The sequence below is a fragment of the Diabrotica virgifera genome, chromosome 8 (genome assembly GCF_917563875.1).
Source record: "Diabrotica virgifera virgifera chromosome 8, PGI_DIABVI_V3a".
In the NCBI taxonomy this organism is placed as follows: domain Eukaryota; kingdom Metazoa; phylum Arthropoda; class Insecta; order Coleoptera; family Chrysomelidae; genus Diabrotica; species Diabrotica virgifera.
This window is the reverse complement of record NC_065450.1, coordinates 230622530-230637872: the sequence shown is the minus strand read 5'-3', so window position 1 is coordinate 230637872 and position 15343 is coordinate 230622530. Positions and strand designations below refer to the sequence as shown.

The window sequence follows — 15343 nt, the reverse complement described above, 5'->3', positions numbered from 1 at the left end:
ATCAGCGATGTCAAAAACCCTTGAGCACGAAAGTAATTCCAAAATGTATAAACAATGTATACTTTTAAAGGTTCATGACCACGTTTTCGGAATTTGGAACCACAGTGCGCTGGTTAAATTATGGGAGGCACTGGTGAAAACAACTAATGTAAATATAGAATTGGTTGAAGCCGTAAAAACATTGTACTACCAACAAACAACAAGAATTAAAAGGGGAAATCTCATAATACCTGGATTCATAGTAACTAAAGGACTAAGGCAAGGATGTTGTATCTCACCAACAATATTCAAAATATACCTCGAAGCCGCACTCAACAAATGGACAAAAAGAAAATGTACGAATATGGACATACCACTAACGGACTCAACTTTGTACACGCTGTGCTTTGCGGATGAACAGGTGATCATCGCACAGGACTCTGAAGATCTTAGTTACATGATGCGGAAACTATTAGAAGAGTTTATGGAGCGGGGTTTAGAAGTAAATATAGAAAAAAACTGAATATATGAGTATCGGAGGAGACCAAGAGAGGAAAATCAAGAAATAAAATTATGTAAAGACTACAAATACCTGGGAGCAAAGATCACTCAAGACGGAAATTAGATGCAGCTATTAAGGAACGAAATATACAAGGAAGGAAAGGCATATCCTTACTGAACAGCGTACTGTGGGATAAAAACATCTCTAAGGAAAATAAAAGAAGAATATATAACACTATAATAAAAAGCATAACAACATATGGATGCGAAGTTTGGCCCATAAAACACAGAACAGAGCAAATGATTAGAGCAACAGAAATGGACTTCTGGCGCCGTTCGGCAGGAATAACAAACGAGAGAGTCCGAGAAATCATGGAGGTTACACATACTATTGTTGACGATATCAGGACGAAACAACTCAGCTGGCCTGGTACGGACACGTAAGGAGAATGCCGGAGAATAGAATACCAAGACAGATCCTCGAATGGCAACAAAGAGGAAAGCGCAGACCAGGAAGGCCTAGAAGAAGTTGAAGAGAAGGAGTTGATAGAGAAATCAGAGACAGAGAACTCGAGGACGATCTATGGCATGACAGAACGAGATGGAGATTGGAAATCGGAAGACGTCGAAGAACGTTGTGAACCGATATCATATATTGTTGTAGAATTGTTTTTTGGAAAAGTTCAGAAAACAAATTTATATTAGAGACCACGAGATCATAGATTTTATTCCAAAAATTGACCAAAAATTGTATAGAGTCTAATTTAGTTAATAAACAGTGCTTTTTCGGGGAAGGTGAAATCGTTAATATGGTTTTCGTTAATCGGTTTTTTTGAAAGGATTTACGGACAATGGTCCGAAAATATTGGAAAGTGCATGTTATTTCGTTTTGTGAATATCAATAGGATTTTTGTAAATAATTCGTAGAAGGTTTAAAACGATAAACAAATTTTATTAAGTTTAGAACGTAAGGCCTTTTGTTTAGTTCTTTGAAAAAACGATAGTAATTTGATGTCTCTTAGAATTTTAACAAAATGGAAAGTTGGATACAAAAGTTGATTTCTTAGGAAAGGAAAGTAAGAATGTTTTGGGTAGAGAAAGATCGATGGAAGGGATGAGAAAGTGGAGTCTGAATTTGAGAGAGAAAAGATAGTCACTATGTGATGAATATCGGGAGAGAACAGTCCAGTTTTTGAAAAGTGAGAAGTCAGTGTAAAGTGGTGAAATCGGCCTTTGCGAGCAGAATCAAGTGGAAACGAAATTGTTGACCGGTTGAGAAGTAAAATTTTCCTGTGTCCGAGGAAGATTCCTTTATTCTGTCTAGAACGAGTAGCTGATTGGTATCTATTTGGACAAGATATCGAGCAAGGAGAAACTGAGGAGAACTCGAGCGAGCCCTCGTTTTGTTTGTTTTGAAGCAGTTGGACGAGAGGGACCTTTTCGCAACATCCAAGGAGTACGTGTGAGAGAATCAAAGACAGCGCAATCTGAGGAAAGAAGGAGTGAAGAAACAAAAAGGTTAGTCAAATCATTTGTCGAAACGGAGAGAGCTTGTTTACATCCACACCATACATGCTTATTTTTTGTATTGAATAGTTATATAACTCATTTAGTCATTCCAACTTTAAGTAATCAATTCAAAAGGAGAAAAGTAAATTTTATTAAATTTAGTATGAATAAATAATAATTTATTTAAATAATTTTTGTTTTGTTAAAACAAGGAGACATCAGAACTAAAGCTTGATTTATTAAGTAAGAAAATGTTGCAACAAATTTAGATTTTAGTATTTTTTTAAATCTTATTTATACGGCATATTGGATAAATAAATAATAGATTACATTTATATGATATTGAATGTGTTTAATTTCCCTGTCTTATCCTGGAAGAAGTAAGCAACCAGAGATACTAGAAACCACGAATTAAAGGTATTGCATCGAATACAAAATTAGCCCTGAGAATAAAGTTTATTAGAAAATTTAATTTGAATTTGGTTTTGTTTACATAAGCAGCAATTAAATTAATTGAGTAATTAATTAAATTAAGAATTTACTAATAAATCTAATAAAAGAGGTAAAGTAGAGCATAACAATATACATACATTAATAATTAAACCTCAGATAGTTTAAGAAAATCTGCAGACCAAAACAAAGAGCTGCTTGGAGAGCATGCTGCGAAGAAATCGCAGATTTTCCGCAGGCTTCCAGCATACAAAAAGCGCTCTCAAAAGATCCACATCGGCATATTAACAAAGGAAGATGGAAGGAAAACTTCCAATCCTTGCGAAAGTGCTGAGATCCTGATGAAAACACACTTCCCCGATTCTAGTGCCTCAAAAGCACCGAACTGGATGGAAGAAATAATAATACCCACACCGAATGACTGACATCTTGCTAGAATATTAATTAGTGAGGAAAAGGTGAGATGGGCCATATCGTGCTTCACCCCTTTTAAGTCACCAGGCCTGACGGCATATATCCAGCCCTACTACGGTGGGGACTGGATCCCCTTTTACTGCACCTAGTGGGAATGTTCAGAGCCTCCTTGGCTCCGAGATATATTCCTAGACAAGAAGAGAGGTACGTGTGGTCTTCATACCAATACCAGGTAGGATGGATTACACCCTACCGAAGGCTTTCCGGCCCATTAGCCTGACATCATTTCTCTTGATAACGATGGAAATCTTATGCGAAAGGTACATAAGGGATGCAGTTTACATAGATTATTTATGCATAATAATTACTTGCCGATTAAACTAAACATTATTTTATACCTTGTGCCCAAACTTCATATTCCTTCTTCCTCCTCTCCAACAAGTTTTGTTGAGCTTTACTTAGGGCTTCTTTTAACAACTCGTCCGTGAGATCGGGTATCTGTTCTTCTTCTTTCCATTCCAACAATGCAGGCAGTTGATATTGATCGCAGTTGATTTTAGAATTTAAAAACAAATCTTCTTGTAGGAACGCTTTCGGTTGCAACTTTTTTAGATTCTTCGTATTGGCGCATATCAGTCCGGATAATGTTGTTCTCTTGATTTCGTTTAGCTGCTTTACTGTAAAGGAACTTGGAGGCAGATCGTTTTCATACCAAAATCTGTCGGATTCTTTCAGGAGCTGGAATTGGTGCTTCAAAAGACAGTTTATTGTTGGACCTACTATAGCACCTAAAAAAATAAAAAAAAAATTAATCGTCTTGTTTACGTTTAATAAATAACTAGATATTTATTTAAGAAGTAGAGATAAAAACGCTAGGCGGAAGGACCGCCTGAGAACTTTGGCGTGCCGATCTATTATTATCGTTATCGTACTAGATAATGGTATTATATAGGGTGTCCCAAAAGTAGTGGAACGGTCGAATATTTCGCGAACTAAACATCGAATCGAAAAACTGAAAAATACGTGTTCAATCATTTTCAAAAATCTATCCAATGACACCAAACACCAACCCCCACTACACCCCCTGGAGGTGGGGTGGGGGGTAACTTTAAAATCTCAAATGGAAACCCCTAGCTTTTCTTGCAGATTTCGATTCGTTACGTAAAAGTAAACAACTTTTATTCAAGACATTTTATCGAACTGTGAATAGATGGCGCTATAATTGGGAAAAACGATTTATCCTAATATCTCGAGAAATACACTTCCAAATGAGAAACTAAAAAAGAAGTTTTTAATATTTTTCGAAAACCTATCGATAAACACCAAACATGACCCTCTAACCCACCCCCTGGAGGTGGGGTGGGGGGTAAATTTAAAATCTTAAATAGCAACCCCCACTTTTTATTGCAGATTCGATTTCTTCATGCAAAATTAAGCAATATTTATTCGAAACATTTTTTAAAATTGCTGATAGATGGCGCTAATAAATCGTATTTTTCCAATTAAAGCGCCATCTATCAACAATTCTAAAAAATGTTTCGAATAAATGTTGTTTAATTTTTCATGAAAAATCCGAGTCTGTAATAAAAAGTGGGGGTTGCTATTTAAGATTTTAACGTTACCCCCCACCCCACCTGCAGGGGGTGGGTTGGAGGGTCATGTTTAGTGTTATTCGATAGGTTTTCGAAAAGTATTAAAAACTTTTTTTTGGTTTCTCATTTGGAAGTGTATTTCTCGAGATATTAGACCGTTTCTATAATTTACCTATGGTATCAGGATAAATCGGTTTTCCCAATTATAGCGCCATCTATCCACAGTTCGAAAAAATGTCTTGAATAAAAGTTGCTTACTTTTACGTAACGAATCCATTTCTGCAAGAAAAACTAGAGGTTTCCATTTGAGATTTTAAAGTTACCCTCCACCCCACCTCCAGGGGGTGTAGTTGGGGTTGGTGTTTGGTATCATTGGATAGATTTTTGAAAATTATTGAACACGTCTTTTTCAGTTTTTCGATCCGATGTTTAGTTCGCGAAATATTCGACCGTTCCACTACTTTTGGGACACCTTGTATAAAAGATAACAAAGCCGCTTGTTATTTTGATATTTTAGAGACAAACTGTATACTTGAAAATATTTTATAGTTCTACGCATAATTAATTCCTGCAACTTTTATAAAAATATTTTTGTAAAATTTTCAGTAGATTTTTAGAACATGTTCGTTGCGATTTTTCGGGGAACACCCTATATATTATTGCATAAATCAATAGAATATTAGTCATACTTTCATTTCAAATTAGTTCATTTTGTCTGAGAAATTAATAGTTTACATGATATTTGCATATAATTCTATTTCTATGCGCCGCTGCTATGATCGCGCTTCTATGTGTGAGAGTCGACCCACGAGATTATAGCATAATTCTATTTACTGTAACTTTTCGAGTTTTTAAGTTACAGCAACGAATTTTATGTAATTGGTAAGGTAATTCTTTCAAAATATGTAAAAATATATAGGGCATGTCTAAAAAATTAAGACTTTTTCATTTCCGGTTAAACCGGAAGCCATATTTTGACTAATGTCATTCAATTAACCGATAGGGCATCTAAAATATATCAAAAAATAAACAAATTTGTTGAAGCCATTTTTGAGAAAATCTAGTTCAAAGCTACCTATGTCAAATTTGGCGCCTTAAATATAGGCAACCCATAATTTTCTAAAAAACGATAGTAAGTAGGTACCTATTCTCCTTATAGCCACATCTCCAGACTATATAACGAGCTTTTCAAATTAAACTTATCTTTTTTATATAAATAGGTTTTTAGATAGGTCAGGAAATGTGCCGGATTGGTGGTCGGCCATATTGGTCGCCATTTTGAATTTAGAAATGTCTAATTTTGTATTTCCATTCGCCTCTCAATCTTTGCACCAAGTTTCATTCGTTTAGCTCAAAATTTGCAAAAATGCGCCATAAATAACCCCCATATTTATGATACATACAGGGTAGCAAAAAAGTATGGCAACACGGTAATTTTTTGGAAGCCGCTAGAATGATTTTTATCGATTTTGGTAGGTAAGGGTCTTTTAATGCGACCGATATTATAGTGATAATTACATTGTCAAATCTTCTGTTTTTCTGGAAATCCAATGAACTCGCTTATTTTAAATAAATCACTCTGTATATTTTTTGCGTTTTGAAATCCTTAAGAAATACTGATTTTTTTCATGTTATATTCTAAAATAAAATATATAAATTATAAAATTGTAAAAATAAATGATAAATAGAGACTGGAAAATATGCACTAAAAAATGTCTAAAATATGCATGCAATATGCATTTTAAAACAAGCTGAATATGCACAATTAACATGCAAATATGCATTTATATATGCACTTATTTTTATATGAATAATTTTATGGTTTACGTTAAATACATAAATAAATAAAAAATAATAAAAATAAATAAATAGGTTTGAATTTAAACCAAATTGTATTATTATTTCTTAATATATTTTTTTAACTTCAGGTTTTGTGACAAATAAAACGGCAAAATATTTTATTTTGACCACAAGATAAATAAGAGTACAATAAAATAAATGTACATATTTTTATTGTTACAATATTGATTCATATTTTCTAAACTAATATTATAAAAAGAGTACAATAAAACAAATTTACATATTTTTATTGTTACAATAAATAATCATATATTGATTCATATTTTCTAAACTAATATTATGTCTTCTATCTGTTAATATTTGTTTATAGGCAGAAAAAGATCTCTCAACGTCACAAGATGTAATTGGGGCATATTTAAACTTTGCTATTAGAGACGGATCCATATTAATATTTTCATCGAAGTTTCCAAAATTGATTATATTATTTATTGAACGCAATAAAGTGAAACCCTCATTTTTGTTTAAAACGTCATCAAGTTTATCTTTAATTTTTACTCCAATTTCCCCATTCAGATTTGTTATTTTCTGTTTAACCGAATCAACAATAGACATACTATTGTGAAGACATAAATTTTGAGCCTCTAATTTTGTAATTGAACTTTCAATGATATCGAAATTCGATTTTATATACAACAATTGATTTTTAATAGACTTTTCTTTAAAAATATTTTGACAGTTATCAATAGCGGTACAAGTCGGATCAAAACTTGAAATAACGCTTTTGATGTCGTCGTAGTGTTCAGATAAAAATATAGCACTTTTAAGCCAAGTTCCCCATCTGGTTAATACTGGTTCTGGTGGTAAAGGAATATCGGGAAGCATCTCCCTATATACCTGTACACGTAGTGGTGCTTTCAGAAATACTTTTTTTACATTATTTATTAAGGTGTTTACATTGGGAAATTCAATTCTAACTTTCTCTGCAACTCTGTTTAGGCCGTGCGCCAAACATGTACAGTGAATTAAATTAGGGAAAAAGATTTTAAGATTGGATGCAGCTTTCATCATATATGAGGCGGCATCACTAAGCATTAATAATATTTTTTCAAATGGTACTTGATCAGGTAAAAAAAAATTTGTTAGGGATTCGTTAACAAATCTAGCTATAATTGTAGCATAGTTTGTTTTTTCCAAACATTTTACACTAATTAAGTATGAGTTTTTAAAATCGCCAGAGTCGTTAAGAACTCCAACAATTAGATTCGCAATTTGTCGACCCTTTGTATCCGTTGTTTCGTCGACGGAAATCCAAAGATATTCGGCTTTTAACTGATTTTTAATACTCGTCATCACATCTTTGTAACATGCACTGACATATTTTTTCCGAAGAGTTGAAGAACTTGGTATTTGAGCTGGTTTATCTTTAATCTTGCAATAAGTTTTTAAAAAGTTTTGACACGATTTATGTTCTAACTTGTGCAGAGGGATATTGCAGTTCAAAAAAAAATGGCATAAATCCTTTGCAAAGGTTTCTTGCCCAACTGACGTATTCTGAATCTGCAAACTGTTCTGTAGAATCTGCTGGCGAGGTTTATTATCATTTTTTGATAGCTTAGTTTGGTGAAGTGAAGTTTTTATGTGTTGAACTACTTGGAATTTCTTTTGACATGGAATCTGGAATATAATGATAATGATGTTTTAGATGTTTTCGTAAATAGATACCTACATTAAAATGATCAAACTTTTTAAACCTCCCCCAATTTTTTTTTATTTCTCAAAGTGAAATTGAAATCGTCAAACAATAAAGTACAGTCAGTGTACCGTAGTATACAGGGTGGGCCACTCTCAACACCTCGCTCTGTATAAGCCAAACCGTTGCGAACTTTAAAAAACAGTTTTTGAAGAAATGGGACGGTTTGTCATTTTAGAATAGACAGACACATAGATGTGCAAAGAAGTTTGATAAGTTTAAAAATCTATTGAAGTGGAGAACTTACCTTTTTATCACAAATGGTGCAAAACATACTTTCACTGTCGATAACTTTTAGATGATTGTTACTTCCAATCCAACTTCTGAGAAGACTTGATTTTTCCCTTGCTACTTTAGGCATTTTCACAATAATAATAAAATGATTTTTTTACACAGTATAGTCAATAACTTGCAATCACAAAAGTTGAATAATCGGCGATTGATTTAAGACTAACCATTCATAAAATAAAATAATCTATCCTACCCTTAAAATGCTTAAAATTTCGTTTTGGTTGGTTTTCCCAGAATAATTCATAGTTGGCCGACACCAGCAGAAAGTACAGGTAATATTTGTAATGTTATTCAAAATATAATCGGTATTTACTTAGGTAATTTGTAAATTCTGAGAAGTCTATAAATCTTAAATATCCGGATAATGATACCTGCAGCTATAAATAACGCCCATTATGTTTATGGGTACAACAACAAAGGAGCTTAACAGCAAAATATTTACTTTCACATTTTATTTTAATGGATGTTGATGTTACTAATATATACCTTATTTTTAAATGGGGTAGAGTAAATTCCCATCAAAATATGCATTTATATGCTCTTAAATCTCCAAATATGCAAGGCATATGCATTTATGAAAAACATGAGAAATATGCAGCATATATATGCATATGCATTTTGCATATAATCCAGTCTTTAATGATAAAATATATAAAATTGTTTATAGCTCGGAAATGATTAACTTTAGAGAAAAACTACAAAAGACTTTTATATTTCCAATGATTCAAAGAACCTAAAATAATGTCGACTAGGGCCGAAAAAATTGATTTTTATAATTTGTTTATAATTTTTTTAATAGGTAAATGTAGCAACAACTCCGAAATTATGGCATTTAGGCATAGGGAATATAAAATGAAAAAATAATCAGTATTTCTTAGGACTTGACTTCAAAACACAAAAAAATGTACAGGGTGTTCTATTTAAAATAAGATATTTCATTAGATTTCCAGAGAAACGGAAGATTTGACAATGTATTTTTTACCACTATAATATCGGCCGCCTTAGAAGACCCTTACCCACCAAAATTGTTGCCATAATTTTTTGCTACCCTGTATAATAAAATCCTACAAAACCAATATTTATTCTAGCAAAAGTATTAGAGAAAGTCATACCTGGTAATGGTTCTTCTAAAACAGCACCTACAATGAGATCTATATCCTCAACACCATCATACAACTCCTTCAGTATCTTCACATCTGATGCTGTTATACTCAGTTTTCCGAGATCATTGAAGGTCTTTAAACTTTTAAACACTGAGTTGTTGCACAATGTTAGATACTTTGCATAGGAAGCGATGCCATGGTCTCTGCCCATATGTAAAAATAGCAAGAAAGTGTTCCAGTCTGGTCGCACATGGACAGATATATGACCACTTAATGTTTGTGATGAAGCAGATACTAGAGCATCGATCATCTGTTCAAATGATCCAGGAGTCACTTTGGCCTATAAATCAGGAAACATAATAAACATAGTTTCAAAAGTTATGCATCACCTAAAATTTTGCTCATTTCCATAGTTGATTTTTTCATGAACAGATTAACGGATTCCTCGAACATGATAAAAAGGATTCTAACAGCGCAAACCGTGGGAATGAGAAGACGGGGTAGACCAAAGCTGAGGTGGATGGACGGGGTAACAAAATATGCCGAGAAGATCGGAGTCGGCAACTGGAAAATGCAAGCAAGGGACATAACTGAATGGCGTAGAAAGCTTGAGAAGGTCGAGGCCCTATAAGGGCTGTAGCACCAAGATGATAGTGATGTAACGAATGTCGTTTTTTGAACTTTCGCGAATACGAATGGGAATGCGAATATCTAATAACGACATTCGCGAATGCGGATGCGAATGCGAATGTTCAGTTTTTTTTATATTGTTTCTATTTTTGAAATGTTTTCTAAATTTATAATGAGACGTTAATTGATATTTAGTGTAAATCAATCTGAATATTAAGCTTTATTACATTTAGCCCGATCAAGTTACACAAAATTTTACGAAAACCTCAAAAAAAATAAAGGAAGGATGAAAATTTGGGAATAGGTAGTTGAAATTGTCTATTATTGTATAAGAAAAAGTTTACAATTCTACATCCCCTCCATTTTACAAAAAATGGAAAAATTTTACAAAAACTTTTGTTCTATAGAGTTTTTTTACAAAGTCAATACTTTTCGAGTTATGTGCTAGTGAATATGTTCATTTTTAACAGACAAAAACATGTTTTTGGACGGTTTTTCGGAGATAACTCAAAAAGTAAGTATTTTAGCGAAAAAAATATTGTATAAATATATAGTAAAATATAGCTTATCAAAAATTGAAAAAAAAATGGTTATTTTCAAATTATTTTTTCTCTGATATTCATATTCGTAAAACATTCGCACAAATTTTGCGAATGCGAACGCGAATGCGAATATGCAAAAAGATGCGGATATTCGCGAATGCGAATGCGAATACGAATATTCGTTACATCACTACAAGATGATGATGATGATGATTAACGGATTTCGCTAATTTTTTTTATTATGTTAGATTTTTCTTTAGTATTTACATAGTTGGGCAGGGTTTATTCAAACTTTTATTTTGTATTTATACCGGGTGGAAGAGAAGAAAACGTTTTTCTTATGTTAAGATTGAGTCACCCTGTAGGGAGGACAAGGTACAAGTGTGCTTATACATCTTAATCGTGTTGCAGTTTTATGTTCTGTGAACATTTTGTTTTTTGATTGTCGCTGATATCTTTCGAAGTAAAGAAAATAGACGGTTTTATTCTTTAACATGTGTTTTAACTGAATCAAAAGTACCACAGTTGATCCCAAACCCTTTTTTCAGTGCGTCATAGTTTGTCGAATTCGCTCTAATACATTAAAGTTGGAAGTGACAGAACAAAACGTACCTCCATAATTATTATACATAGAACTTTGAAAATTATGTATTCTTTGAAGGGTATTTCCACATTAAAATGACTTATACTTATAGATGTATAATTGGTTGGCAATTAAAAATACTCTAAATACATATGAGGCCCTTAGAGGACAAGGAGTGTAAGTGCCAAGTGTTGAGAAAACATTGTTCAAAGTTCTAGACAAATTTAAAAAAATTAGGTAGGTACTACTAACTGTTTTCAATGACATGTCATTTTTGATCATTTTATTGTTAGTTTACGTAGAAAGTTATGAAGCCAACATGTTTTCTATGTGTTTGGGAGTCCATTTTTGTATTTAACCCAATTTCCTAAAAATTGTTACTGACACCCCTTGTGTTCTAGGGGCCTCATATCCAATTATCCAATCCATGATGCGAATAAAGATAATTTGAAACAAAAGTAATATATCGTGACAGAACTTTCACAATATTAACAAATAAAATGAAAATTGTAATTCTAGGTTAGAAATTTGTCAGTGACGTAAATAAAAATATTTTATGTCATTTGTATATTTGGACATGGTATAGTGAAATTGTATTCTAAATTTATTTATTTTTTCCTTAAAATATTTTAAATAATAATATTCTGGCAAATATTTATATAAATATTGATATTTATATAAACATAAAAAATAAATAAAATAAAAAATATTCTGACAACTGCCAGGTTTAACTAAAATGTCATGCTACTTTGACTAATTCAGGCACCCTGTAGGGAGGAAATGGTACAAAGGAGGGAATGATACATAGAAATTATGTTGTATGTAGTTTCATATTTTGTGATCATTTTTTTAAATTATATCTGATATTAATAATAAAGAAACTAGGCGGTTTTACCTTTTAACATGTGTTTTAACTGAGGACATGCGATACGTGAAGAGGCCGTGTATTATTATACACTAAGATTGAGATTATTACCTACATATAGTGGAAAAGAAACAGTGTTCAAAGAAAGAAAATCTGTGCAATGTACCTCTCACTATTTAAAGAGCGTAGACACCAAATCCGTACTTACTCTCAAAGAAATTCCACCCCAAAACATCACAGAGCATCCATTAACCTTCGGATGACCAAGCGGGGGAAATTGTGACCCCAGCGTTAGTTTTTCTTTAATAAATTCAAAAGTATTTTTAATTTTTAACTGATTATTTTTTTATTTGACTTTAATATCATTCTAGATATCCTCATATTTTGAAATAAAAAAAATTTCCTATATTTTACGAATAAAAAATATATTCTGAAGTTGATGTTTAGTAAAATAGCGTCTATTATGTGTAATTACAAGTAGTTTTACGCTAATGACGTCGACTTTGCAAAGTAACAAGACACTTACTCAACATACACACTACACATGACACTAATACTCATGTTGTGACTGTCTGAATGACATAAAGTTCATGCCAAAAAAAAAAATTAAAAATAAAAAAAATAAAAAAAAAACTTTATTTTTTTGTTAATTGTCATTTTTGACATTTTTGACCTGGGGTCATTTTTTCCCCTTGGTCATCCGTGTAACAAAAAAAGGTTGGTCATCGGAAGGTTAAACAATCTCGTCTCTCGTTATGTTGTGGTGTGCATAATAAATAAAATAATAAAAAAAATTAGCGGCATCCGATAATCTGTTCACGAAAAATCAACTATGAAAATGAGCATAATTTTAAGTGATGCATAACTTTTGAATCTATGCGTAATATAGATCTGATATTCTACAGAATTCATAAATATTTTTAGGAACACATACCAAAGTTTGAGGTACCAAAGAAAGTAATGCAGGTAGTGCAGCAATTGCTACTTCATTGAATACACCAATCCTTTTACTACTTGAGTAATTGGAGAATCTTCCATGGACTTTCAGCTCTAGTTGGGAATGTACCATAGTTTCCTGAAAAGTCAAAAGTATGTCATCTTCCTAATTCAATCAATATGTCACCTAAATTGTTCACGGCAGCTCTAGAGTCAATAGTCAATATTTAAGAACACTCAGTGGCATAATATGGGCATCAATATAGATAGAGAGAGATTAAATCATCTGAGGTTTGCGCATGACGTTGTATTAATCGCAGATAAGTTACAGGATATAGTTTCTATGATACATTCGCTTAAAACTCTGTCAAAGAGAGCAGATTTAAAAATGAACTTTGGAAAAGCTATACTTATGGCAAATCTCGTAATGAGTGGAAATATAACTATTGACAATAATACCATACAAGAAACAGACACTTACAAATATCTGGGACAAGAGATCAAAATAAGCAGGGACAATCAAACACATGAAATACAGAGACGAATAGGCCTTAAATGGGCAGCATTTGGCAAACAAAGCCATATTCTAAAAAATTGAATTCCTATGTGTATCAAGCGAAAAGTTTATAACCAATGTGTTTTGCCTGTACAAACTTATAGAGCAGAGACTTTAACACTGGCACAAAAATCCACAAATAAACTCAGAGTCACGCAACGAGCCATAGAACGTACAAAGCTGAACGTGAGCCTTCGAGACCGCATAACAAACCAATAAATCAGGCAGGGATCAGGAGTTCAAGACGTCATCGAAGGACCTACGACTCTTAAGTAGAACTGGGCAGGACACTTAACTACAACACAAGATAGAATAGAATAGAAATATGCTTTATTGTCATGAAAAATTTAACAATTTTATAGACAAAAGCTTACAAGAATCATAAATAAAAACAATAACAAATACAATTTACCAAAATTATACAAATCGTCAATATAAATAAAACATAATAAAGTGAAATAAAAATCAGTAAACAATCTATTGCAAAATTAAAAAAAAAATTGCAAATTGCGTAATATACTTTAAGAAATTGAATAAGTCATTTAATAAGTTGTGCTGCTGCATATAACACTCAAATATAGATTAAGATTCTACTTATACATAAGAATACTGTAATTTCTTAGTTAGTGGTTAAGAAACTCTGCTATTGAATAATATGGTCTTTCAAATAAATAGGCTTTTGTCATTTTAGGGAACTTGGGGAAAGATGTTGCAGATTTAAGTTATAGAGGGAGATGGTTCTATAGTTTTTTTGCAGAATATAATATAGATTTCTTTACTAACTCACTGGACGGGATCGGTAAATAGATGTCAAAGGTAGAATTTCTGGTGGAATAGTCATGTCTAGGTCTTGCTGGAAAGACATGTAGATGTTTATGAATTAAGCAAACAGTTTCTAAAATATATAAAGAAGGTAATGTTAGAATGCTGTGATCTTTGAAGTAGCTTCTGCAATGTGTTGTTCTTCTGAGGCCAAACAGATATCTTATTGCTCTTTTTTGTAATGTAAAAATAACATCGGATTGGGCAGCTGTACCAGAACCCCAAAAAGGCAGACCATATCGAAGATGGGACTCGAACAATGAAAAGTATGTTATTTTGGAAGAGGCTAAATTCATTTCCTTCGAAACAGATCTTATTGCAAAGCAAGCTGAGGATAGTTTCTTGCTTAACACATCGATATTAAGGGACTATTTAAGGTTGCTATCTAAAAAAATACCAAGAAACTTTACAGAGTCAACGATACTGATCTGGCTGTTATGAAGAGGTAAGGGTTGAAGAGTTCCTTTATAAGGTAATACTACTGTTTTATCTAAGTTAAAAAGTAGAGTAAATTAGAATCGGACCAGGATTTTATTGTGAGTAGATCAGACGTTATAGTAGCATGAAGAGTTGCGATATTTGAGTTGCTCCAAGTGATACTGGTATCGTCAGCAAAAAGAAAAACTTTTCCATCGATTTTTAAATGTCGTTAATAAAGATAAGGAACAGTAGAGGAACCAATACTGAACCTTGTGGTACCCCACATACAACATTTTTCAGACTAGAGTCTGTATCATTTGCTCTAACCAGTTGTTTCCTATTACCAAGTAAGATTGAAACCAGTTCAAAGAAATACCTCGAATTCCATAGAAATCTAATTTTTTTATCAAAATGTCGTGATTTACACAATCGAAAGCTTTGGCATAATCACAAAAAACAGTGGTAGTGTGAAGATTATTGTTTAATGCTTGATAAACCTCATGTAGTACAGAAAACATGGCATCGGTGGTACATTTATTATTTAAAAAGCCGAACTGATTTTGTGATAAAATCTTGTTATCAACGAGAAAGGACATAAGT

The 15343-nt window shown here is 32.6% G+C and overlaps 1 protein-coding gene across 1 annotated transcript in view; it reads right to left on the bottom strand.

Moving 5' to 3' along the window:
* The window catches only part of LOC114336668 (uncharacterized), a 97846-nt gene that overhangs the window by 43736 nt on the left and 38767 nt on the right, over positions 1–15343 (bottom strand). Inside the window, exons 5-7 of the mRNA XM_028287028.2 lie at positions 12944–13084; positions 9399–9729; positions 3252–3641 (exon numbers count right to left, since the gene is read on the bottom strand). Of these exons, the coding sequence (XP_028142829.2) occupies positions 3252–3641; positions 9399–9729; positions 12944–13084 (862 nt within the window). The remainder of the gene's footprint in view (positions 1–3251; positions 3642–9398; positions 9730–12943; positions 13085–15343) is intronic.